Consider the following 24,064-nt stretch of genomic DNA (forward strand, 5'->3'; position numbering starts at 1 on the left):
ATACAATAACAATTTGTTTACAGCTATATATATATATGTACACATCTCAATAAATAAAGAGCGATGGGCTATCTTCCGTTGACGGCAAAGTAGCTCTCCAACCATCCCCGTGTGTTATCAGTCATGAGTACGCTAGGTTCCATCATCTGCTTCCCGATGTTGTCGCCGATGTACGCTACTTTGTCACCCTCAAAGGCAAACATTCTGTCTGGGTGTGCGTTGTACGTCTGTTCGGAATAAAAGAGAGAAAAGGACTACAATCAGCCTTCATTTTGGACTAGATTTCCCCTTGTATGGGGCATCACACATCGAACAGCGCCCCCAATGAGGACAACATTTTCTCACTCGTTCACTTCTTGTCTCAATTTCGTCATGTAGTTGATGTTATTACTGGACTTTTTCTACTACCCCCATTCGATGCTCGTGAGCACTCTTACTGGCCGTTGTAAATTGTTGATCGTGTCTATTTTCAATTGATATTTCTTTACTGCTGTCTACCTTTCCGAAAGCATTGTATGGACCCAACTCACATAAAGTCGTCGTCACAGCAATATTGACTGCGTCATTTTGAGAGTCAACGCTTTTGGTGCGAACTTCATGGGACGCAGCGTTTACACGCGTATACCTGTTGACTTTAAAACATGATAAGCGTGCACAGAGTCACCACTCTTGTCTGGTGCAAGCAAAGGGGCCAATATCAATTTATGATCAGTACGTAATATTGGAGACATAACTGTGTACCACCAACCTGAGCGAAGCTGTTTGTCATGGTGTCCAAGACGATTCGGACCAGGCTGTCATCGAGGGGGTCGTCTGTAAACGTGCGATGGTGTTCTTTATCTGCTGTTAACAGCAAACTGTGAAGTAGTAGTATTGGGTAGAGAAGAAAGCAATCAATTTAAAAGTGCATTGTTCGAATTCATCTTGAAGTTTAGGGAAACTGTCAGTGAAAAGGATCTTCCTCATGGAGCCTGGGTTCAACCCGATTGCCTTCGAAGTTAGAACTGGTTTGGCCGTAATGCGCCATTCCTTCACAGTATCGGAAGTTACCAGCTCAAATTTGTGTCAGTGTGGCAGCCACAGACCTTCAATTACATCTTTCATGACTGCCCTGACCTCAGACCACCATCAGGCGAGCAGGGTGGACCTTGCGTAGGATAACGAGCAGGATGGACCTTGTCGAGGATACCAGCAAGTGGCTTAAAGTCACTAAACTACCAAGTAAATTTTTTTCAATATTCACTTAGGTCCAAAGATCAAACGAAAGAAGAAAAAGGGGAAAAAATGGCAACAACCTGTGATTAACAGAACGTAACCAAAGGTGGCATGGAAATGAGTTCCTGTGATTTCAGGATGATCTGCAAGAACCGTGCTTAGCCCGCACCAAATGTTTGAAATTGTCACTTACTTGGCAGCGGCTATTCTTTCAGCCACCGTTCGATGATCTGGTACTTTGAAGGTTGTGTTGAGATTGAAGTACTCCGCAGGGTGGGCCTCAGCGAGATACACGCAGAGGAAGTCGGCCCGGTCCTTATACTCGCGGAAGAGCTGGGCTAGCGAACCGCCCAGGACACAGGCCTGTTGGAGTGGAGGGATTAGAGAAAGAATTAGGCTATACGTGTATTTTGAAGACTTGTATCGGTGGTATCACATTGTCTGCCTACCTATCGGTACGTTCGATAAGCTTCCCTGGGTCGACCCCGCAGTGATCACTCGGCGGGAGTGACCCCCTGACAAGAGCTAATCGAACGATCACACCCGCCCTCTCGTGGTGACGGCATGCACCTCAGGTCACCCCCAAGTGACCCACTCCACAAGCAGGGACCCGAGTGAGCCCCGTCAAAGCTATTGGGACGTACCGGGGCAGACCGGGGTCGACCCAGGGAAGCTAAACGAACGCACCATATAAAAGAAACACTGAGTTGTCTTGGGCACGTGACTTTAAAAACTGCCTTTTAGACGTGGAAGTATATTATTTAGGATGCCGGTGAAATCTTAACTCTTTTGTGTAGATAATGTTCAAGCTGTTTTCAGAAGGATGTCTCACGAGTTGTGATTGCAACATGTTGGTATGTTGATTTCGTTTTACTCCCGTTTCTGAACCTTGCAATGCCAAACATTAACTGTAAAAAATTGGCTCGTTACTTGACTGCATGGGTTTCCAGATAATGGACTTAACAATGGACCACCTAGTGTGAGTTTACTCTACTTAGTCAAACATAATAATCATAAAAGTTATTAAAGGAATATTTACATAATTTTTTTTAATTATTTTTTTTACCTGAAATGGAGGTCAGGAAATTGATGATGCGATGATGACGAGCGGTCTGTCTTTATGAAGGTGCAAGTCGGACATGCGCATTGGTTGTTGGGAGCGCATCGTAATGAGGTCAAGATCAGGTCGTTGACCGTTGACCTTGACGTCATCGATCATGCGCGGTGTCTTGGGGGATAGATACTTCAGTACGTTCATAATCTGACAAAACAAGAAGAAGACATAGTAACAATAGATTTAGGTTGTGAGTAGACTGGTCCCCTGTTTTTATCCGCAAGGAGACAGACAGGCATTGGTTTTATAGGCCCTTTTCGAAACCAAGGCTTTGGATTCGGCTTCGGGCTCCATTTTCTCGTCTGAAGCCCTGAGCTCATACGCACCGCAATTATTGTCAAAACAACTGCGGGCCATACTTAAAGCCTGATCCGAATCTGGAGCCGAAAGCCGTGGTTTCGAAAAGGGCCATAGATCCAGTGTTTTTGATGCACTGATATCATTGGATAAACTTGCAGTCACGTAAGCTTTCTTATCTGCGTTTTGATTGGTCCAAGGTGAGGGTTGTGTTGTCCCTATAATATGTAAACTAATGTAATGCTGTGTTTTTGTATACATGTATGCATAATTTGCGAATATCTTTGTGAGTGCAAAGTTAAAGGTGTTGTTCTTTCATAGAAATCATACCCCCACCAAAATGACCCCCCCAACCACCAAAATAGAACTTTGCAACTAGAGCTATTACATGAGTGAACTCTTCAATTGTACTTCGATAAACCCGCCCTAGTTTTGATCCATAATGATCGCTCTTCTTATCAATGGTAAATAGAGCAATAAATAACCAAGGTTCTTCCTCAATCAATAATGAGGCTCACCCTCAATACGTGCTTCGAGGGCCAAATTGTTTTCCAGTTTGTTTGTTATGAAATGGTGTGAAATCTGTGGTGGAACTTCTGAGATTGTGGGGGAAAATGCCTTGAATGTCTATGGAGGGTTGCAATCGTCTAGATTTTTCTGCAGAGATCATCATTTCTGATCACATATTGAGTTTGTTTGTTTGTTTGTTTGTTTGTTTTTCTGTGTTCTCTTTCATCTATAGTGTTTATCTATAGGGATTTTGTTTTTAAATGTGACTCTGTAAGCGCAATGAAGCATTATTTTCGATGGATTTGGTGCTATATAAATTGTTACTATTATTAAGGCAAAGTATATACCTTTAGTTTTTATGGAACCGTTCGATTGTACATGTGAACATTTCTTTTCAAAAGGTGGCCGCGTCTTTAAGATATCGCCGAAATTCCGGAGCTAACGATTATGTCCATGCAGGAAGAATACTTCCTAATATAAATGACAGGAGTACACAATCTGAGGAGCGTTACCGCAGTAACGCTTCTTAGATTCAAACTTTGGGGCATAAACAAGATTTTAACAAAACCACATTACTTCGAAGTTATTTTTTTTTCTCCAAATGCTTTATTTTATCGGAAGCAGATGTAGGCTTCTATAGCGAAGAGTTTGTATTACCAAACGTATGCCTTCCTTTTAAAGGTAGTGGACACTATTGGTAATTACTCAAAATAATAATTAGCATAAAACCTTTTTTGATTACGAGTAATGGGGAGAGGTTGATAGTACAAAACGTTGTGAGAAACAGCTCCCTCTGAAGTGACTTAGTTTTTGAGAAAGAAGTATTTTTCCACGAATTTGATTTTCGAGACCTCAGATTTAGAATTTGAGGTCTCCAAATTAAGCATCTGAAAGCACATAACTTCGCGTGACCATGGTGCGACAAGGGTGTTTTTTCTTTCATTATTATCTCGCAGCTTCGACGTCCGATTGAGCTCAAATTTTCACAGGTTTGTTATTTTATGCATATGTTGAGATACACCAACTGTGAAGACTGGTCTTTGACAATTACAATAGTGTCCAGTGTCTTTAACGTCTATACGTCCCGACACACGACGGCGTGAACATCTTAAAAGAGCAAGGCAAAGTTTGAATAAAATAATGTAATAATTATAAACTCCAGTAATTGTGTTTCCAATTTGTGATGAATTTACCTTTATTTGCAACCCTTATTAATAGGGTCCTTTATCAACCTTGGTCCTAGTGTTAAACATTGTGCAATAATTAACACATCAAAATAATGAAAAAACAAACATACACTAAACGTTCGCGACAACTCGAGAGATTTTAAAGTGTTTGTATAATTGATAACTGAACGAAAACTAACTTTATCTGCTCCCGTTTTACTTTTTGGGTAGTGGCTATTTCGTAATTCCTTAGTGTTTGGATTTGTGTTTGGTGCTTGACTTGTTGACATAAAATATATTTAGCAATTTATCTGGCCCCTATTTTTGTCTACCAGTAAATTGTTCTTTGTATTTGTATGTATATTATTGGTTTGATGTTTTTTTTTTTTGTTTTTTTTTTTTTTTTGGGGGGGGGGGGTAGTTGAATGGTGAGTCATTGTGTACGTGCTACGTTTGATTAAAACTAGATGGCCTTCTTTTGAACTGTAATTTGAAAAAAAACTATATGAACCACCGCTTTGAGCATTATTATTTATATACGTGATACCTTTTGTAAAGATATGGGACTGGCCATTATACGACTTTTCCGAACACTTTGTGAAATCGACCCATGACCCACTCTGGGTGACCCCTGACCCCTACTTGGTGTCTGGGTCAGACTGACCGACAACTGGTTTCTGGTTTAAGAAAATAATTTTAACTCAAATATCACAGTTAGTGTTATTAATGGTATGTTTTGGGTCACTTTAAGTGCTTCTTTTTCGTAAAACCATTATGGAAGTCATCTTAAAGGCAGTGGACACTATTTTCACGGGTTTGTTATTTTATGCATATGTTGAGATACACCAACTGTGAAGACAAGTCTTTGACAATTACCAATAGTGTCCAGTGTCTTTAAAAAGCGGTTATGAGCATACCTCTTGATCATTCCTATATCTGGCCACAATAGGCATCAGCATGCCGTGGAATTTACTCCAATCTTTGATGTGTTTATCGAACCCCAGCTCTTCCAGTACCATCCGGTCCGTCTTAACGATGGCGCGCTGAAATAAAAATAAAAATCCGTAACAAATAAAACCTACATCGTAAAAAAGAGAGGTAACAAACACTTTTTTGGTAACTTTTTATCATAGTTAACGCCCCCACAAAAAGTGCGAGGAGGTGCCATGCGGAAATTTTTGCGCATTCGTCCTTCACCCAACCACGTGTGTTTGACGCCTGCAACCCAAAGCAACCGCGTGGAACTCCTTTTGTCCCATTTGATTATAAACTTGTTGGCAACAGCTCCAACTGGCTTTGCACACGTTCTACTGTGAACCTTTCCCGAACTGTGGATCCTATTGTCATCTTTTGTTAAAGGCCCCCCCCCCCCGTTTGAATTTGAACATTTTGGTAGTCATTTTGATTGTGCCAATTGGTTTGTGGGAGAATGGTGTAGTCATTTATATAAATTGACCCCCGATAAACCCATGTAAACGTTTAAAGGAACATTATGAACTCGAGCAATACGGAATTGGAAATGTTGACACGCTTTTGCTATGGGTTTGAATCAAGATAATGTACGGCGTTGGTCATGTTAGAACCCTCTGCTTATTGTATGTTTACGGTCTTTGAATCAGTATAATGTACGGCTATGGTACTGTGGCAAACTTCTGCTACTGAGTAATACGATAACTTTAGGAACTTCCTCAACAGCCAAAAACAAACTGAGTCAACTATCTATTAATTACCCGCTTGTACAAATTCGGTCTTTACACACAAATGTCTTAACCTAAACTCTAGAAATATAGCATTATTGTGAGTAAAGGCTACGATAACTTTAGGAACTTCCTCAAAACAGCCAAAAACAAACTGAGTCAACTATCTATTAAACACCCGCTTGGAAATTCGGTCTCTACACACAAATGTCTTAACCTAAACTCAAGAAATATAGCATTCTTGTGAGACATTACCTTGAGGTTAACCACCAGGCCTGGTTTGGTCGGATCATTAGCCAGAGCGAAGACTTGTTTCCCTTCTTCTCCTTCTAAGACCTCCCGCTGCTTCCTGACGATCCGGAGGACGACCTCTCGATCGGCTAGAAGCTCCCCGTCTATAACCATCATCGCCTCCCTCGCCGCGTTGCTCATCTGCATGGTGACAGAGGGCTCCCCCTCGGTGTTTTGGCCGCTCTCGCCTTCTTTACCCTGTTAAGAGGTGAACTGATGACTTCTCAAACTCTAAATTGGCATTGGACACGTTCGTTTGGCAATTGTCAAAGACAAGTATTCTCACTTGGTGTATCCCAACATGCATAAGAGAATAATCTGTGCAAATTTTACTCAATTTGTCATTGTATTTGCTCATCTTGATGGTGGCACCGGGCAGGGGAGGAGTGTTGGCTCTGAAATTAGCTGGTTTGGTCTCGACGTTTCGAACAGTAAACGCTAATCGTCTTCAGGAGACCAACCGGCTCTTTTCAGAGCCAGCAATACTTCAAAAGATTATTATCACATGGTTGTGTCCGCAAAAGTTTAGACTTCAAACAGAATGTTAAATGAATTGATTATAGAAAAAAAATCGTATATTAAAGATCTCAGATTTACATACAACTTATACGGTCTATACGATGATGATAACAGCAAGCATCCCTTGAAATATTTTATCTAAAGGGCCGCAATTATTAGATGAGCAATCAATAAAACTAATTTCCCGTTCGGAGTTTATCGCTCGGTGAGCGTTTTATTCATTTTTGTTTGGAATCGATGTCATGCAAAAAATGTGTCACCGGTTTTTCACTACTTTCTCGTGACCCATAATTGCCGATCGATCTCAACCTTCTACAGGTTTGTCAGAATGTATATGATGGACTTACATAAAGTGCTTACGTTGCCAGTTTTATTAGCACAAAACATTTATGTAATGTTCTGTTTATTATGAAATAACAAGCTTACACGCACATCGTAAAGGGAGAGGAAAAAACTAGAAAAAAACCTATCATGACAGTAGTGAGTTATATGATTATACAGTTGACACAAAAGTCACAGTGTTCATGTTTTGTGTGATCACCCGCATTGAAGTGTGTAAACCTCATTGAACAAAGGAAATAGTTTCATCAAAACTTTAACCCACATAGTAAACAACAGTTAAGAAGTATTATGGGTTGGGTTTAGTCATTTTTATACGTGTTGGCTTAGTACAACAAATTGTGAGAAATGGCTCCTCTGAAGTCACGTAGTGAGGTAATTTTTCACTTAAGCATTAAAGCCACTGGACACTATTGGTAATTTTCAAAGACTTGCATTCACAGTTGGTGTATCTCAACATAAGCATAAAATAACAAACCTGTGAAAATTTGAGCTCAATCGGTCGTCGAAGTTGCGAGATAATAATGGAAGAAAAAACACCATTGTCACCCGGAGTGTGTTCTTTCAGATGCTCGATTTCGAGACCTCAAAATTCTAAATCTGAGGTCTCAAAATCAAATTCGTGGAAAATTACTTCTTTATCGAAAACTACATTACTTCCGAGGTAGCCATTTCTCACGATGTTTTATATTATCAAACTCTCTCAATTACTCGTTACCAAGAAAGGTTTTATGCTCAGAATTATGTTGAGTAATTACCAAGTGTCTACTGCCTTTAAAATACATTTTAAGGCATCGGAAAGCGCACATTGTGCAATAAGTAACAAGGGTGTCTTTTCTTTATATATTTGGGGGAAACTACGATGGCCAATTGAGTCAAAATTTTCACAGGTTTGTTATTTTATGCATGCATATGTTGGGATACACCAAGTGAGCAGACTGGTCATTGACAATATTATTACCAAAGGTGCGCTGTGATGCAGTCAGTGCCAATTGAAAAAAAAAACCATATGCATAAAGGAATGATGCACCATTGGACTTTGGTAGAGTAGGCCTACATCCATTCAATTTATGTTTGCAAAAAAATAATATACCAAATAAAGGGATAGACCATCAATGGTTTCTGGAACGTTCCAACCTCTCGTTCTAAACTACGATTTGAAACTTTGCATGCAGGTCGGGGTACTCAAGTTAGCTTTGAGGTGACACCATGTGTATGAATGTTCTTTGAAGTAGTGGTGGTTCTATGAGCAGAACCGGTGGTTTGAAACTCGACGTTTCGAGTAGTGTGCTGTGATTGTCTTCAGAAGAATGGTAGTTCTAAAGACAAATATCGTGAAGGGATGGTCCATACTTTGATTTTGGAAGCATTCAAATCACCCATGTTCGCAAGTAATAATAGTGATGTTACATCACAGTCTATAAAAGAGTATATTTTGATTCCACCTCAGAAAAATGTACTTAAGATTTATAGAAATTACCACCTACCGTGTCTGTAGTGTCCGGGTGCAGACTACTGGTGTGTTGGGAGCTCGTTTCTCGTTCTATTTGTGGACTCACTCAACGTCTTAATCAGCCATTTCAATCGAAGAAGACAAGCTCTCACTCTCAGAGACAAAAACCCTCAAACTGACTCCGTCGAAGTCAAGACGCTTCTTTTTATTGGATAGGCTGACGTCTCATTTGCATATTCCTGGCAGGGTTTGCACCAATGAGATGGAGTAAGAAAACTTGCTGTTTTGCATAAAGAGGCAGGCTCTCTCGTAAAACACCTTATAGTTTGTCTGCGCAGAGCGGTGCTTCATGCCTGGCGTTCGAGACGAAAGACCGGTATGAAGTGACATCCAGCGCACGTGTCAACGTGTGTGGGAGTTACATTAACCGTGCGTACCTGCACGGAGCTTCGCTGGGAGCAATAACCAAGAATCACCGATTTTTTTTCTTTCTGTGTGATATTTGCTAGATTAAGCAAATATTTACTGTCATTGACACAGGCCACACTTCATTTATTATTACAGATACAGCTCTGTAAGGTGGCGATGATATGCCATGACTAAACGATATTTCGACCCGGAAGTTTGTGTTAAAAATTGTAACATCAGTAAGGCCTATATGTAGGAAATCTTTAAACTTTTCAAATACAATTCAAGACATAATTATATATTTGGTTTGCGGTAACACCATGTGTGTATCTACTTGCCAGGTAGAGTTTGTTCTTAGAGATTTGTCTTGCATTTATTCTATACTGCCGCGGAGTAGATGTTCGGGGGTTCGGGAGACTTCTCAGTTCTGAAAAGAACTGTCCTGCTTTTAACTATTATAGACAATTCAAGACAGTTCACATTTATTTTTCCATACTGTCAATCTTCTCTTTTGCCGTCCTCTCTTTCTCTTGCTTGTCATAGGCTGCCATTTTGTCACTCTTCTAGTACACCTGTTGTCTTGGACCCCTGACACATGGCCTGCACACTAAAGATTGAAGCATTTTGAAAATTTACACATAATTTGGTTAATTTTATCCCGTATTGTAAAATGTACTATCTCTCTACACGGCTCTCTGTGTTGTTCTCAGTTTGTTGTTGAACTCACTTGTTATAGTCCAAGAATGGCCAAACTTAATAATGTTAAAGTTTCTTCCCAAGTTCATAGGTTGATAAGATGTTCGACCATCTTGAGCTATTGTTCCAAGCACCGATTGGAAGGAAGCTGTCCCTTTCCCACGCACTTTTAAGGCACTTTGGTAAATTAGATGAATCCTTAGTGTAGAACAAGTCAGAAACAAGGTTTGTTTTTAGAAACTAGTTTCTAATTTTATGACTTCTAGGACGAATTTTCCCAAGATCAATTTTGATTCAACATTCACAAACTTAATTCGAACAGAACCATCCCCTTTAAAATAATTCGAGTTATTCGATCGAAATATTAATCATGGCAGTCATATTGACAAAATTGTGATGACAAATAAATTGGAAACACTATGACAAGTCTATTGTACGACCCCTACCACACTACGTGATAACCCATACAAGGGAAACCCCCCTTCACTGTACTACGATTAATTGTTATAATGGTTTACCTTGGCGAACAGGGCTTCCCAGCACCATTCCCAGCCTTAAATGAACATAACAGAATAGGTTTCTGCTTACAAAACAGTTGCTTTTGTAAGCAATCATGTAATCCACTACATACACAAACTGACAAACCTCAGCTGAGGTCTCGAATTCAATTCAAGTTTTGAGTGGAAAGTTACTTCTTTCTCAAAAACTACGCTACTTCAGAGGGAGCCGTCCCTCACAATGTTTTATACTATCAACAGCTCTGCATTGCTCGTTATCAAGTAAGTTTTTATGCTAACAATTTTTTTACTAGTAATTATCAATAGTGTCCAGTGACTATAAAGGAGGATACCGTAAACCTTTGTTTTGAACAAAAAGTGACCTTAAACAGTCTAGAGCCTTTATGGCAGGCAAGATACTTCAATTGTGTGAAGGATTCCGGTTGTAAAAGTGTACAAGCTTTTGTTCCCTTTCATTATAGAAAGTTGAATAAAAACAAGACACTCTACATATAAAGTGTATGATGTTTTCTTCTATTGAGCTGTGTACAACTCGTGCTTGCAGGAAGAAGTTCTGCCTCTATCTGTGGCTCTTTTGTGAACTGTGAAACATAACTCGCAGAAATGATGGTCCGGATTTGAACCCACTCGAGGCCTATTTTGCGTAATTGGTGCGAAACGAGAACGGCACGCACTCGACCATAATCTGAAAAAAATTGTATTGTTGTCTGCCAAAAGTTGAGAAGGGGCAAGGATCATTTTTTGTTACGAGTGGATGGACCTGCACGTCACCAAGGAATAAAGTAAACAGTGGACCAAACTTTTTACGAGCTGTTTTTGTTTTCGTGGGTTTCTTCCATGTGCACTTTTGGCAAAACGTTGAGAGAATAAACATGCACCACTGTGATGGGCTCGCTTGTGAGCGCACTCACCCCTATGTATATGAATAGATGGGCTGCTCCAGTTGAGATTCAACTAATGTTGTTGTGAACTGTTGTGCACATAAGTTTATTTAGCACAGCAGGACACATTGACAATACTTCATACTGTATCAGCAACACTTGCTGAAAAAATGGATTTTTTTTTATCATAATAAAAAAATGTATGTTTCATTGGAAAACGAAGGTTTCTTTTTGCCAAACAAATACTTCGGTGACAGCTCTTTATCGATAGACCTCATTAGCCAGGAGCTCCAGAACATGCAAAAGCAGTTTTACAAATACCGTACAATTTGCACTAAGGTACTAAAAGTTTTGAGCAGAAACAATGATTTGCTCTCCTGAAGATGAGCAGAGTATAACGTTGAGACCACACTGCCCTTTTTACAGAGCCAGCACTCCCCCTAAAGAGAAAATTACATTGCACCCGCAAGTTTGGTTTCCCATTCATGAGTTGAAGCAATATATGTGGGGGGAAAATGTGCTCTTTTCAAAGGGAATTGATACCTTTTTTATATCACGTTTTGGGCCTTACTTTCACTTTCAGCTTCATTATTAGTCGTCAAGTTTTTGAAGAAAAAAAACCATGAAAATCACAGAGCAATGTTTTCAGGAGAGTCGCGTAAATCCGTGTTGTACTTAATAAAATAATAGTGTCTCATTGATTATTTTCGTGAAATCGTTTTTTTTCAATTTCCCCAAAACTACAGCAATTCAGCAAGAAATATTTTAAGGGAAGCTTCCTACCGTCTTAATCTTATAATGTAATATGTTCAATTTATATCTGTGGACTTTAATGTTTTGTGTCGTACAAAAAGTGCACATTCCTTCAAAATTAACCTGTTAAGTATAAAAAAAGAAAACCCTACTGAATGAAAAAAAAATGAAGAGGAAAAACTATGTCATCACTAGCCAACCCTTCTCCCATATGCACGATTCTCTCTCGCATAATTCAAATGTTGTAAACCAGGTGGATGAATAACTGTACGGCTCCCATGCCGCGTTTCAAATGCCGAAATTTTCCCTTTGATATCATGAGTTTGGCGGCAAGCAATTCATGTTTGCCTGGGGCGAAGGTTTGCTCTTTAGGCACATTATGTTATGGACCGAAGTGAGGCAAACCAAGCAATCCGCAACATTTTGAAGAGAAAAAAGAAGAACCCGTACATCTCTTCTATGCCGTTCAACAGAATTTGTTTTTGCTAACAAAACAGTTGCTGGCAGTGTAAGCACTTTATCTAATCCACCCTAAACATAAACTGACAAACCTGTAGAAGTTTGAGATCGATCGCCCATCTGGGTCACGAGAGAATAGTGAACAACCGATTACAAATTTTGCATTGCATCTATGCCAAAACAAAAAATGAATAAAACGCTCACTGAGCGATAAACTCAAAACGCGGAGTTAGATTATTTATTTCTCATCAAATGTGACATTTCGGACAGAAATATTTCAAGGGATTTTTTCATCTATCATCGTCATCATTAGACCGTGTAAGTTTGATGTAAATCTGTGATCTTCACAATTTTGTGTCTGACCAATTATTTTTTAAGATCAAACCTTAAAGGTACTCGTTTGAAAACACTCTTAAAGACACTGAACCCTCATGGTAATTACTCAGAAATGTTAGAGGAGGCCTTTCACTAAAAGCCATTTTAAATAATACCTCAAAAAACATAAGGGCTAATAAGTTACAAGGCTCTGTATGATGATCAAGATGATTGAAATACCCGATGATTTATAATTCTAAAAAGTTTTATTTTGTTGTGACAGGTTTGTATTTTTTGTAGAGCGAACAAAATAGGTTGACAAGAATTTCCTTTTCCATGTTCTTCTTTTTTAGTAGCGCCTTGTTAAAATTAAGACAGCAACAACTCGTATGTCAGTTCCAATAATTTTCAATTTGCTGAGGATTGTTTTATTGAGAGGTTTGTCATCGCGGTTTACGCTAGCCAGGATACTCCGGTTTCGTTGTTGGGTTTTTGCGAGGGCTGGGGACAAATTAATAAGGTCAGACTATTAAGGGATTCCGTTACTGGGTTCCGACGTTACAGCCTCGAGGGAGAGACTAAATCAACGTATCGATCATTACACAAAAAAATAATTCGGTCACCCTGGGCCGCTCCAATTCAGGTTAGCACTAAACACACACACGCAAGCCCATGTAGTCTCCAAGGACATCCGTTAAAAAAAAAAATGTTTCGTATAAGGTCGTTTGCTGCAACTAGTTCACACTTCTCAGCGGAAACGCCTATTTATAGGGGCATCAGAGTTTGTTACTAATTGCAGCGGTAGAGAGAAACAGTAGGAGAAAAAAAGCATGGCCCCATTACCCCATTTTTCTTGCGATATGGGGGCCAAGCTTGCCCTGTTTTTGATCATGTAACTGGGGCAAGTGTACACATGTTAAGCATCTGAATGGTTGTGAAGTACAAAGAGTTAGGCCATGCATATAACTTAACAAACTGCATGCTTCGTAATCTGGAGTAAAAACCGACACCCTCCTTTATTGTCAACACTAGTCTTTAAAGGCAGTGGACACTAATGGTAATTACTCAAAATATTCATCAGCATAAAGCCTTACTTGGTAACGAGTAATGGGGAGAGGTTGAGGGTATAAAACATAGTGAGAAACGGCTTCCACTGAAGTGACGTAGTTTTCGAGAAAGAAGTAATTTTCCACGAATTTGATTTCGAGACCTCAGATTTAGAATTTGAGGTCCCGAAACCAAGCATCTGAAAGCACACAACTTCGTGTGACAAGGGTGTTTTTTCTTCCACCGACCACCGATTGAGCTCGTTTACAAGTGAGAAGACTTGTCTGTGACAATTACCAATAGTGTCCACTGCCTTTAATCCGTTTAAGCGCACGAGTTGTTCCTTTTATTGACAAAGACCTTTTTATTTCACACTACCAAAGTGTCAAGTTGTCACGATTGCTGCTCAAGAAAGTTTGTGGAACCCTGTTATGACCCGGCCCGGATATAGCAAACTTTTCTTCAACTGTTGTTTAGGGTTGCCACCCTCAAAAAATTGTCCTTATTTGTTTTTGAAGATTCCTTTATTGAATCGAGTTGGAAGAAGACAAAATTCCCCTTTGAAAAGCACAACGACAGTGGCAACTTCGGAGTGCAGGCCTCGAAATAATGAAAGGCACCCGCCATAGCCCCGGTGGTCTTACACTTTCGTATATTGTACCAGTATCTGTGTCCAGAGGAAGACTCCTATAGGACTACCGCAGCCACTGCCGTGGTGCCCAGTGCTTTTGGTGTGGTGCCCTTAGCAAGGTTCCAATACAAACTTATATTGTCCTCATAGTGTCCCTTACCGGAGAAAAAGAGCGTGCTCCTTCAAGAGAGAAATCCAAGACCTGGGAGTGCAGAAACAAATGCCTTCCGGGTCGGGCGTTTACGCGTTCCTTACGTTCATGCATTTCTATCCAACACATTTGTTGTCTACTTAAAAAAACTATAAACAAACCTAAAAGTCTATCTAAAAACGTAAACATTACAGAGACTTTTTAGTTAAAGTTCGATACTTTTATGCTGACAGGGATCGGGGAAAGTAAACACGGTGTTAAATGTTAACAGTGTGCCGTAAGTTCGAGTCCAGTTCGTGACACTTGTGTCATTGAGCAAGGTATTTCACCATAACTTTGTCCATCGGTTCATTGAACCGTACGTCCCGTGTGCTAAGATGTGGACGTAAAAGAATCCAACGTTCGTGGAAGAGTAGGGGTTAACCCCGGGGTTTCTGGTCCCATTTTTTACAGATTTCCTCTGGTTTGAGAACTGCACCGATTATGTTCACTCATGATAGGCATCCTATCATGTAATTATATTCAAAGATTTCTTTTTAACGGCATTTTCATTCTCTGAAATAATTCTTGATATACCGTGAATTTTGGTCGAGTATTTTCTGAAAAGAGTAAATCTGCTTTCCAAAGCCTTGAGAGGAAAACCGGATATTTCTTCCAGAGCACGATATTTAAACGGCGTGCCTGTATAGATTAATGGCTTGTAAAAATGACTGTAACCTCTGTACTAATGACTTCCGGGTCACATTATGAGTTTACAGTTCATCACTTCTTGTTGCTGAGCGCAAGTTGTGAAGTCACGTCCTTCTGACTAAAAGGCTATTCACACGACAGCAATTAAACTGGGGTCCATAGCTAAATTTTAGCAAGGTTGTAAAATGTAGCAATGTTTGACAAGAGAACTTGGACAGTAGAAAATGTTGCCTATTCACGCAAGGTTTACATTATATTAACATTTAGAACCATTCTACATTTTTGAAAGGGACCCTTGCTAAATTGCTCTCCTGAGAAAGGAGCTGACGTCACAATACGGTTAAAGGAACACGTTGCCTTGGATCCAGCGAGTTTGTCCATGAAAAGCGTTTGAAACCGTTTGTTATTAACATGGCAGAAAGTGTTTTTTAAGTAGAATAATAAATATTGATCCACACAATTAATATGCCTCGAAAGTCCACGGTTTTCCTTATTCGTCGTGAACTAACACAGCAGGCCGATTTGTGGAGTCAAATTTATGACCCCTCAGAATGGCAGACCGTGTTAGTTCGCAAAGTAAAAGGAAAACCGTGCAATTTCGAGGCACATTGTGGACTGTTATATTCTACTTTCAAAACATCTTTCTAACCATCGTTTAATAACAAACGGTTTCAAACGCTTTTACAGACCAACTCGACCGATCCAAGGCAGTGTCTCTTTAAAATTATCTGCAAAGACAGATTTAAATGTGATTTGATTTGACTAATTCGGGCTTTAAGACTGACTAAGAAAATGCTGTCGGACAAAACCCAGATCCCAGGGCAATCTGGGTCTTCCATGAATAGCCAGGTAAAGAATTAAAGTGACCCGGAAGTACAACGTCCTTCTGACCCCGTTTACAGTTTACTGACACCTTTGCGTATGGACTTTATCGGTGCAACTCCGGTTGGTGCAACGTCAAAAATTGACCGATTTGACTCGCGTTATCTCGGCGTGGCACCCACGCTTATGTCTTTTCTTAGCTGAGTCTGCTTTGAATCGCCGTGGGAAATCCACACATGAAACAATGTTAACGAGGACTGCAACAATTATCGGTCGAAACCCCTTGATACTATTTAGGTTAATAACAACGAAACTTGTTTTTAAAGGCAGTGGACAGTATTGGTAATTACTCAAAATAATTATTAGCATAAAACCTTACTTGGTAGCGAGTAATGGGGAGACGTTGGTAGTATAAAACATTGTGAGAAACGGCTCCCTCTGAAGTGGAGTAGTTTTCGAGAAAGAAGTAATTTTCCACGAATTTGATTTCGAGACCTCAAGTTTAGTATTTGAGGTCTCGAAATCAAGCATCTAAACGCACACAACTTCGTGTGACAAGGGTGTTTTTTTCTTTCATAGTTATCTCGCAACTCCGATGACCAATCGAGCTCAAATTTTCACAGGTTTGTTATTTTATGCATATGTTGAGGTACACCAAGTGAGAAGACTTGTCTTTGACATTTACCAATAGTGTCCACTGGCTTTAATAGCGCATTTTGCGTTATCACTGTGCTTCACATTAATGCCCTGAAACATTGGGCCAATAACATTCCTGTAAACTTTCTCAGCTCCCCGGGAAGAATTCAGTCCCGTGCTGCTGTGGCGCTCTGAAATCCTTTTCAAACACAATATACCTTTATCATGGTGAATTTACCTTTATCATCTTGAATTTCTCCCATTGATATCAATGTTACCAAACCGTGGCTGGAAGAACAAAATAGTCAATTATCATTCAAAATGATTATTATCACTTATGTTTGTTATTCGATACGAGGAACATGACCAAGATGGTACACATTCACACCCCTGGGTGTCTTGCTCAAGACCAGGGCCTAATTGCATAGAGCTGCTAAGCACAAATTTGCTTAGCATGAAATTTCTTCCTTGATAAAAGTAGGATTACCAACCAAATTTCCATTGGTTGCATTTTGCTTGTTACTGTATTCAGCTGTGGTTTGCTTATCCTGAAAATAACGTGAAAATTTGGTTGGTAATCCTGTGTTTTACCAAGGAAGAAATTTCATGCTAAGCAATTTTTTGTGCTTAGCAGCTCTATGAACTTGGGGCCTGTTCGAGACCAGTTCTGTGATATGAGATAAAAACATTACTTCCATCTAATTAATGTGAAAGCAAATTACCGGCTTAGAGGTTAGTTCCTTCGATGTACTAAAAAATGTGGACTGTTATATTATACTTTCAAAACATCTTTCTAACCATCGTTTAATAACAAACGGTTTCAAACGCTTTTACAGACCAACTCGACCGATCCAAGGTAGTGTCTCTTTAAAATTATCTGCAAAGACAGATTTAAATATGATTTGATTTGATTTGACTAATTCGGGCTTTAAGACTGACCCAGAAAATGCTGTCGGACAAAACCCAGATCCCAGGGCAATCTGGGTTTTCCATGAATCGCCAGGTAAAGAATTAAAGTGACCCGGAAGTACAACGTCTTTCTGACCCCGTTTACAGTTTACTGACACCTTTTCGTGTGGACTTTATCTCTATTCAGGTCAGAACTTTCGGCAGATGGATTTTCAAAAACTTCACGTATAAGACCTCCCTGTCCACAGTCGGTAAGTCAATGCGCTGAACGCGCTTATTATTGATTGGTACAGTGCACAGTTTCATAATAATAACTGAGTAACTCAATTAAAAAATCAATTACTCTACCTGTCTTTACAAGAAATTTGAAAAAGCAACTACTTGATGGATATTCATAGATTATGACTGTTTCTGCATTGCCTAGGTTATGTTATCTTTCAACACACCTTACATTAGCCGTTGTTGTGTTTGTCTGTCAAGTCTATTGTCTGTACAATATGTGCTGGTGCCGTTATTTTTGTGTTCGTCTGTCCATAGGTTAAGGAACAAAAGCCACGGCTTCACCTGAACCTAATTGTTGTCCAACCGCTTATTACATATAAAATTGTTATTAATCTATTATTTATATTGCGTATACATTGTAATAGCCTACTTTATCATAAACATGTTATTGTGTAACTGAATGTAATGTTAATCTATGTATTGTAAGATGAATGGACAACGATGAAATAAATGTTAAATATAATAATAATATAATAATAATACTGATTTGCAAAATTATTGAGTGGGGCACCAGCCACAACAATGCAAACTAATTGTAGTTTTGGCTGGCAACCTGCTTACTCCTAAGCAATACTATTATGTGCTAAATCAAGTTTTGGCGCTGACATGCCCAATTTCATAGAGCTTCTTAGGTAAGCACGTTTTTCGTGCTTACTGTAGCAGGCAAAAAGTTCTAAGGAGTAAACGTATTTCACAGATTGGCAAGAAAATGAGGCAGCCATCTTGTGCGTTCACCGTGGAGTGCATTATTGTGACGTCATTAGTTTTAGTGCAGTGGGTGCGTTCGTTTAGCTTCCCCAGGTCGACCCCGGTGTGTGGCGGGTTTTTTTTTTGTCAGGACGAACGTGTGCAGATAATTACCCACGTTCGTCCTAGAAAAAAAAACGTCACACACCGGGGTCGACCCAGGGAAGCTAAACGAACGCACCCAGTATAAGCAGCGGTATAAAGTAACAGTATACACTAACGGTATACAGCATGCAGGGCTACGAAATGGAAATCGCACAGTAAGCGTACGTTTTAAAATATAATTCTGCACGTAACTTAATTAACCGTTGATATTGACTTGAAGTGAAACCGCCAACTAACAAACTATGGGTTAATGTGGCAGTGCTCTAACAACTGAGCTATCCAGTTCTATAGAGCACTGGCACATTTTTGTAACCCAAAGGTTGTTGGTTCAAATCTCGTTCTATTCTATGTTCAACCCCAAATCAAAGTTCTTTTGGAGAAATGTCTGTCTGCCTGTCAGTCTGTCTAGCCTGTTTCACTCCACTGCAGGAGGAAAGCCTCTTCATCAATTATCCATTTCACTCTATCCTGAGCTGTCTGTTGCCAAGCAATGCTCCTCATGTACATAGTTCATCCCTCCATCTTCTGTTTTACCTCCCTCCTTTTTTTGCTTTCTTGGAGAAATACAACCCCTAAAAACGTTCTTTCGGTGAAAATTGGGCCATCCAACTTAGTTGTCAGTTAACCTAGAATCCGCTGTCCTAGTTGGCAACCCACTCATTGGACAAGTTTTTGAATGACGTCACACAATTTATCGTAACTTTCCCGCCGAATTACTTGTTGCCTGTTTGGGCTCTCCAGCATGACTTCGGTCGAACCCCGACGTGTGATTCATTCAATTGCTCTAGAAAAATGTTTTTCTCTTTTATTTTTAAAGGCACTGAACACTTTTGGTAATTACTTGAAATAATTTGTAGCATAACCACCACTTGGTAACAGCAACGGAGAGCTGTACCTTGTAAAATAGTGAAAAACACGACTCTTTACATTTCGAGTTGTCCTTCATATGGCTCTTTAAAAAGAGTGGTGGTTATTTCACTCTTTTAGAGGGGTTTCACTCCAGGACAGAGTGAAAAATCACTCAAAAAGATGCAAACTTCAATCTAAAAGAATGGAAGACCACTCGAAAAAGAGTTGTCCCTCACATGGCTCTTCAATTAGTGCTTTTGCATTTAGAGAGTATAAAACGTTATGAGAAACGTCTCCCTCTGAAGTAACATAGTTTTTGAGAAAGAGGTGATTTCTCACTCAAAATAATAAAAGACTTCTGCTGAAGCCTTTTATTATACATCTGAAAGCACACAAAGTAATTGTGCCCTACGGGGGTGTTTTTTCTGTCATTAGTCTCCTGCTACTTCGATGAGCAATGAGCAGGTTTGTTATGTTGTGCATACGTTGTGATACCCCAAGTGAGAGTACTGGTCATTGACAATACCTATCCAGCCATCGATTGCACAAAACTCTTCCTTATTTAGGATTAATCATAGGACTCAGGACGGGTTCAGTCCCCTATCCGAAGACGTTAGGACGCATAGAACCCACCCTATAAGTTAGGACGAGTTACTCGAGATAAGATTTGTCCTTGTTTAGCGAAATCGGCTGATGTCCCTTTAAACTATTTTCCAAGTAATGAGTTTATACCTCGCACTGCACTCGCCGGTTGTTGACCCAATTTTCACTCTCACATTTACGCTGGATTGTACTAGACTACGGAGCTTGCTAACTGGGCCAGAAAAAAAAAATCATAGAGCTGCCCAAGCACAAAAAGTAGCCAATTACAACAAATGTATAAGCTTCCCAGAACAATGTTAACAGCCAAACTACCATGTCATATGTACGATAGCTGGTATCCTGCTCAATACTGCTTAGCAGACAACTGCTCAGCAATATTATTGTCTGTTTAAGCAACTCTATGAAAATGGGCCATGGGGGTTATCGCACTCGTAAAACTTCCCAGCCATCAGTAACTTTGGGTGACTTTGAAGCGGGAAACTCCGGTCGGTGCAACGTCAAAATTGACCGATTTGACTCGCGTTATCTCGGCGTGGCACACACACTTATGTCTTTTCTTAGCTGAGTCTGCTTTGAATCGCCGTGGGAAATCCACACATAAAACAATGTTAACGAGGACTGCAAGAATTATCGGTCGAAACCCCTTGATACTATTTAGGTTAATAACAACGAAACTTGTTTTTAAAGGCAGTGGACAGTATTGGTAATTACTCAAAATAATTATTAGCATAAAACCTTACTGGTACGTGGTTTAACAATTGTTAGCATAAAACTTACTCGATTAAAGGCAGTGAACAGTATTGGTAATTACTCAAAATAATAATTAACATAAAACCTTACTTGGTAACGAGTAATGGGGAGAGGTTGATGGTATAAAACATTGTTAGAAACGGCTCCCTCTGAAGTGCCATAGTTTTTGAGAAAGAAGTAATTTTCCACGAATTTGATTTCGAGGCCTCACATTTAGAACTTGAGGTCTCGAAATCAAGCATCTAAACGCCAGAACTTTCTGTGACACGGGTGTTTTTGTCTTTCATTATTATCTCGCAAGTTCGATGACCGATTGAGCTAAAATTTTCAAAGGTTTGTTGTTTTATGCATATGTTGAGATACATCAACTGGGAAGGCTAGTCTTTGACAATTACCAATAGAGTCCACTGCCTTTAAGAGAAATGGAGAGCTGTTGATAGTATAACCATGGCCCCCTCTGAAGAAACGTAGTTTTTGATGGAGAAGTAATTTCTCCTTGAAAATGTTAAAATACTTCAGGTCTGAATCCTCTTTTAGGCATCTGAGAGCACAAGCACAAGGGTGTTGTTTCATTCATTGTTCTCCGCTTGCAACTTCGATGACCAATTGAGTCCAAATTGTTAATAGATTTGTTATGTTATGCATTATGTTTGGATACACCAAGTGAGAATACTGGTCTTTGACAATTACTAAAGGTGTCCAGTGCCTTTAATCATGTTGGCGTCTTGGAGACACTAAGTGACAACACGTTATCAGAAAATGATTGTTCTACTTGTTGAAGGTTCTTATTTCTTCCTTTTCACTTTTAAAGGCAGTGGACACTATTGGTAATAACTCAAAATAATTATCAGCATAAAACCTCACTTGGTAACGGGTAATGGGGAGAGGTTGATAGTAAAAAACATTGTGAGAAACGGCTCCCTCTGAAGTGACGCAGTTTTCGAGAAAGAAGTAATTTTCCACAAATTTGATTTCGAGACCTCAAGTTTAGAATTTGAGGTCTCTGAAAGCACACAACTTCATGTGACAAGGGTGTTTTTTCTTTCATAGTTATCTCGCAACTTTGACGACCAATTGAGCTCAAATTTTCACAGGTTTGTTATTTTATGCATATGTTGAGATACACTAAATGAGAAGGCTGGTCTTTGACAATTACCAATAGTGTCCATTGTCTTTAAAGGGAAGGGTAGACGTTTGGTAAATGAATAGTAGTATAATAACATTTCACTTCGAAGTAATGTGAAATGTAGTGTATCTAATGTAGTGTATCTTTTTCAACCCAATTCGCATTTATGTCAGTACTGTCAAAACACAGCAATACAGAGTGCATACACAATGTAATAGTGAACAGTCTAAGGTTTATATAGTCGAAGAAAAGGAACAGTAGTTATGCAGATTTTATAATCAAGGCTTGTATAGTAATCAGCCTGATGGACAGACGGAGCCAAGATAAATGGACAAACGGGGGACGTACGAATCGGAACAAAACAACTTACAAACAACAACTACAACGCTTACTTACAGGCACTGGACACTTAGGGTGCGTTCGTTTAGCTTCCCTGGGTCGACCCCGGTGTGTGGCGTTTTTTTTTTCCAGGACGAACGTGGGTAATTATCTGCACACGTTCGTCCTGGAAAAAGAAAACGCCTCACACCGGGGTCGACCCGGGGAAGCTAATCGAACGCACCAACAAGAAACCGCTCCCTCTGAAGTACGTAGTTATAGACCTCAGCTTAAACCACACAACTTGTGCGACAATGGTGTTTTTTCTTCCATTATTCTCTCGCAACTTCGACGACCAAATTGAGCTCAAATTTTCACAGGTTTGTTATTAATTTATAAATGATTATAAGGATAATAACAATGGCACTGGACATTGTTGGTAATTACTCAGAAAATTTTTTAGCATACAACCTTACTTGGTATTACGAGCAATGGGGAGTTGTATTAACAGATATCAGCTTTTTTGTTTTCAAACATTTTAATCTTAGAAGCGTATTTATCTCAAAGCACAGTACGTTTGTGCCAATAGGGTGTTTTTTCTTTCATTATTTTCTTGCAACTTCGATGACCGTTTGAGGCAAAATTTTCACAGGTTTGTCATTTTCTGCATATGTTGGTTTGCAACAAGAGCGAATACTGCTCGTTGACAATTACCAAAGATTGACGCACTGCCATTAGCTTTTTAGTATTCATTTAACCCAAGGTTTTGTGTGGGCCACGAGTGGGTGTACACTTTGAGCTTGTAATTGTTGTTGTAGATGTGTTTGGCTATGGGGGAAACCCCTTCATTATGTCATGACCTACCAAAGTGAACACAGTATTTGTTCATGGAGCACTTTGCCATCAGTGTAATGCTAATTTAATTGTGGATGTTGTGGTCTAACATAGTGAGCTACAGGCTGACTGACGTTACTACGCCTTAGAGCTCACCTATCGTGGGCGCAAATTCTTGGAAACGATATTTTTTTGTTAATATATGTTTTTGAATTTATTTAATCCCTTCAGTTTAAATAAATTGTTTTGAAATTTGTCCTCCGGGTAGGCGTTCGCAACTATAGAAATTAAGAGACACTGTAAACAGCAAGGGTTTCCGAAATGCGTAAATACTCTATTCACAACAACTCACATTTTGTCATGTGCCCGGGCATTAAGCCAAAATTGAAGGCTTTATACGCCTTTTTTTAGTCACACAAATTTGTTTTAGCAAGCCGTATAGGTAATAATGTATGGCATTATTGTTGCATTGTTGGTCACCCCAACGACGTTTTTTTCTTCACATTTCAATATGCAGAACTAAACTTCCTTTACAATTATTTTGTAATGGCGGAAAGCCGATCAAACTTACCCGATCAGTTTTCTTAAAGACACTGGACACTGTTGGTAATTGTCAAAGACCAGTCTTCTTACTTGATGTGTCTCAACATAATATGCATAAAATAACGAACCTGTGAACATTTGAGCTCAATTGGTCATTGAAGTAGCGGGATAATAATGAAAGAAAAAACACCCTTGTCACACGAAGTTGTATGCGTTTAGATGGTTGATTTCGAGACCTCAAGTTCTAAATCTGAGCTCTCGAAATCAACTTCGTGGAAAATTACTTCTTTCTCGAAAACTATGGCACTTCAGAGGGAGCCGTTTCTCACAAAGTTTTGTACTATCAACCTTTCCCCATTATTCGTCACCAAGTAAGGTTTTATGCCAATA

At 39.5% G+C, this 24,064-nt stretch overlaps 2 protein-coding genes across 2 annotated transcripts; both read right to left on the reverse strand.

The window, feature by feature from the left end:
- On the reverse strand, positions 1-8,953 carry LOC117296834. The gene is made up of 7 exons (XM_033779907.1): positions 8,636-8,953; positions 6,255-6,488; positions 5,220-5,345; positions 2,282-2,476; positions 1,409-1,578; positions 749-857; positions 1-227 (listed from the first exon to the last, which is right to left on the reverse strand). Exons 2-4 carry the CDS (start codon positions 6,435-6,437, stop codon positions 2,294-2,296), a joined length of 492 nt encoding a protein of 163 aa, XP_033635798.1. The 5' UTR covers positions 6,438-6,488; positions 8,636-8,953; the 3' UTR covers positions 1-227; positions 749-857; positions 1,409-1,578; positions 2,282-2,293.
- On the reverse strand, positions 69-2,065 carry LOC117296301 (type I iodothyronine deiodinase-like). Its single transcript, XM_033779148.1, has 4 exons — positions 2,048-2,065; positions 1,409-1,578; positions 749-857; positions 69-227 (listed from the first exon to the last, which is right to left on the reverse strand). Exons 1-4 carry the CDS (start codon positions 2,063-2,065, stop codon positions 69-71), a joined length of 456 nt encoding a protein of 151 aa, XP_033635039.1.
- Positions 8,954-24,064: the final 15,111 nt, after the last annotated feature.

Source organism: Asterias rubens, chromosome 11 (genome assembly GCF_902459465.1).
Source record: "Asterias rubens chromosome 11, eAstRub1.3, whole genome shotgun sequence".
Lineage (NCBI taxonomy): Eukaryota > Metazoa > Echinodermata > Asteroidea > Forcipulatida > Asteriidae > Asterias > Asterias rubens.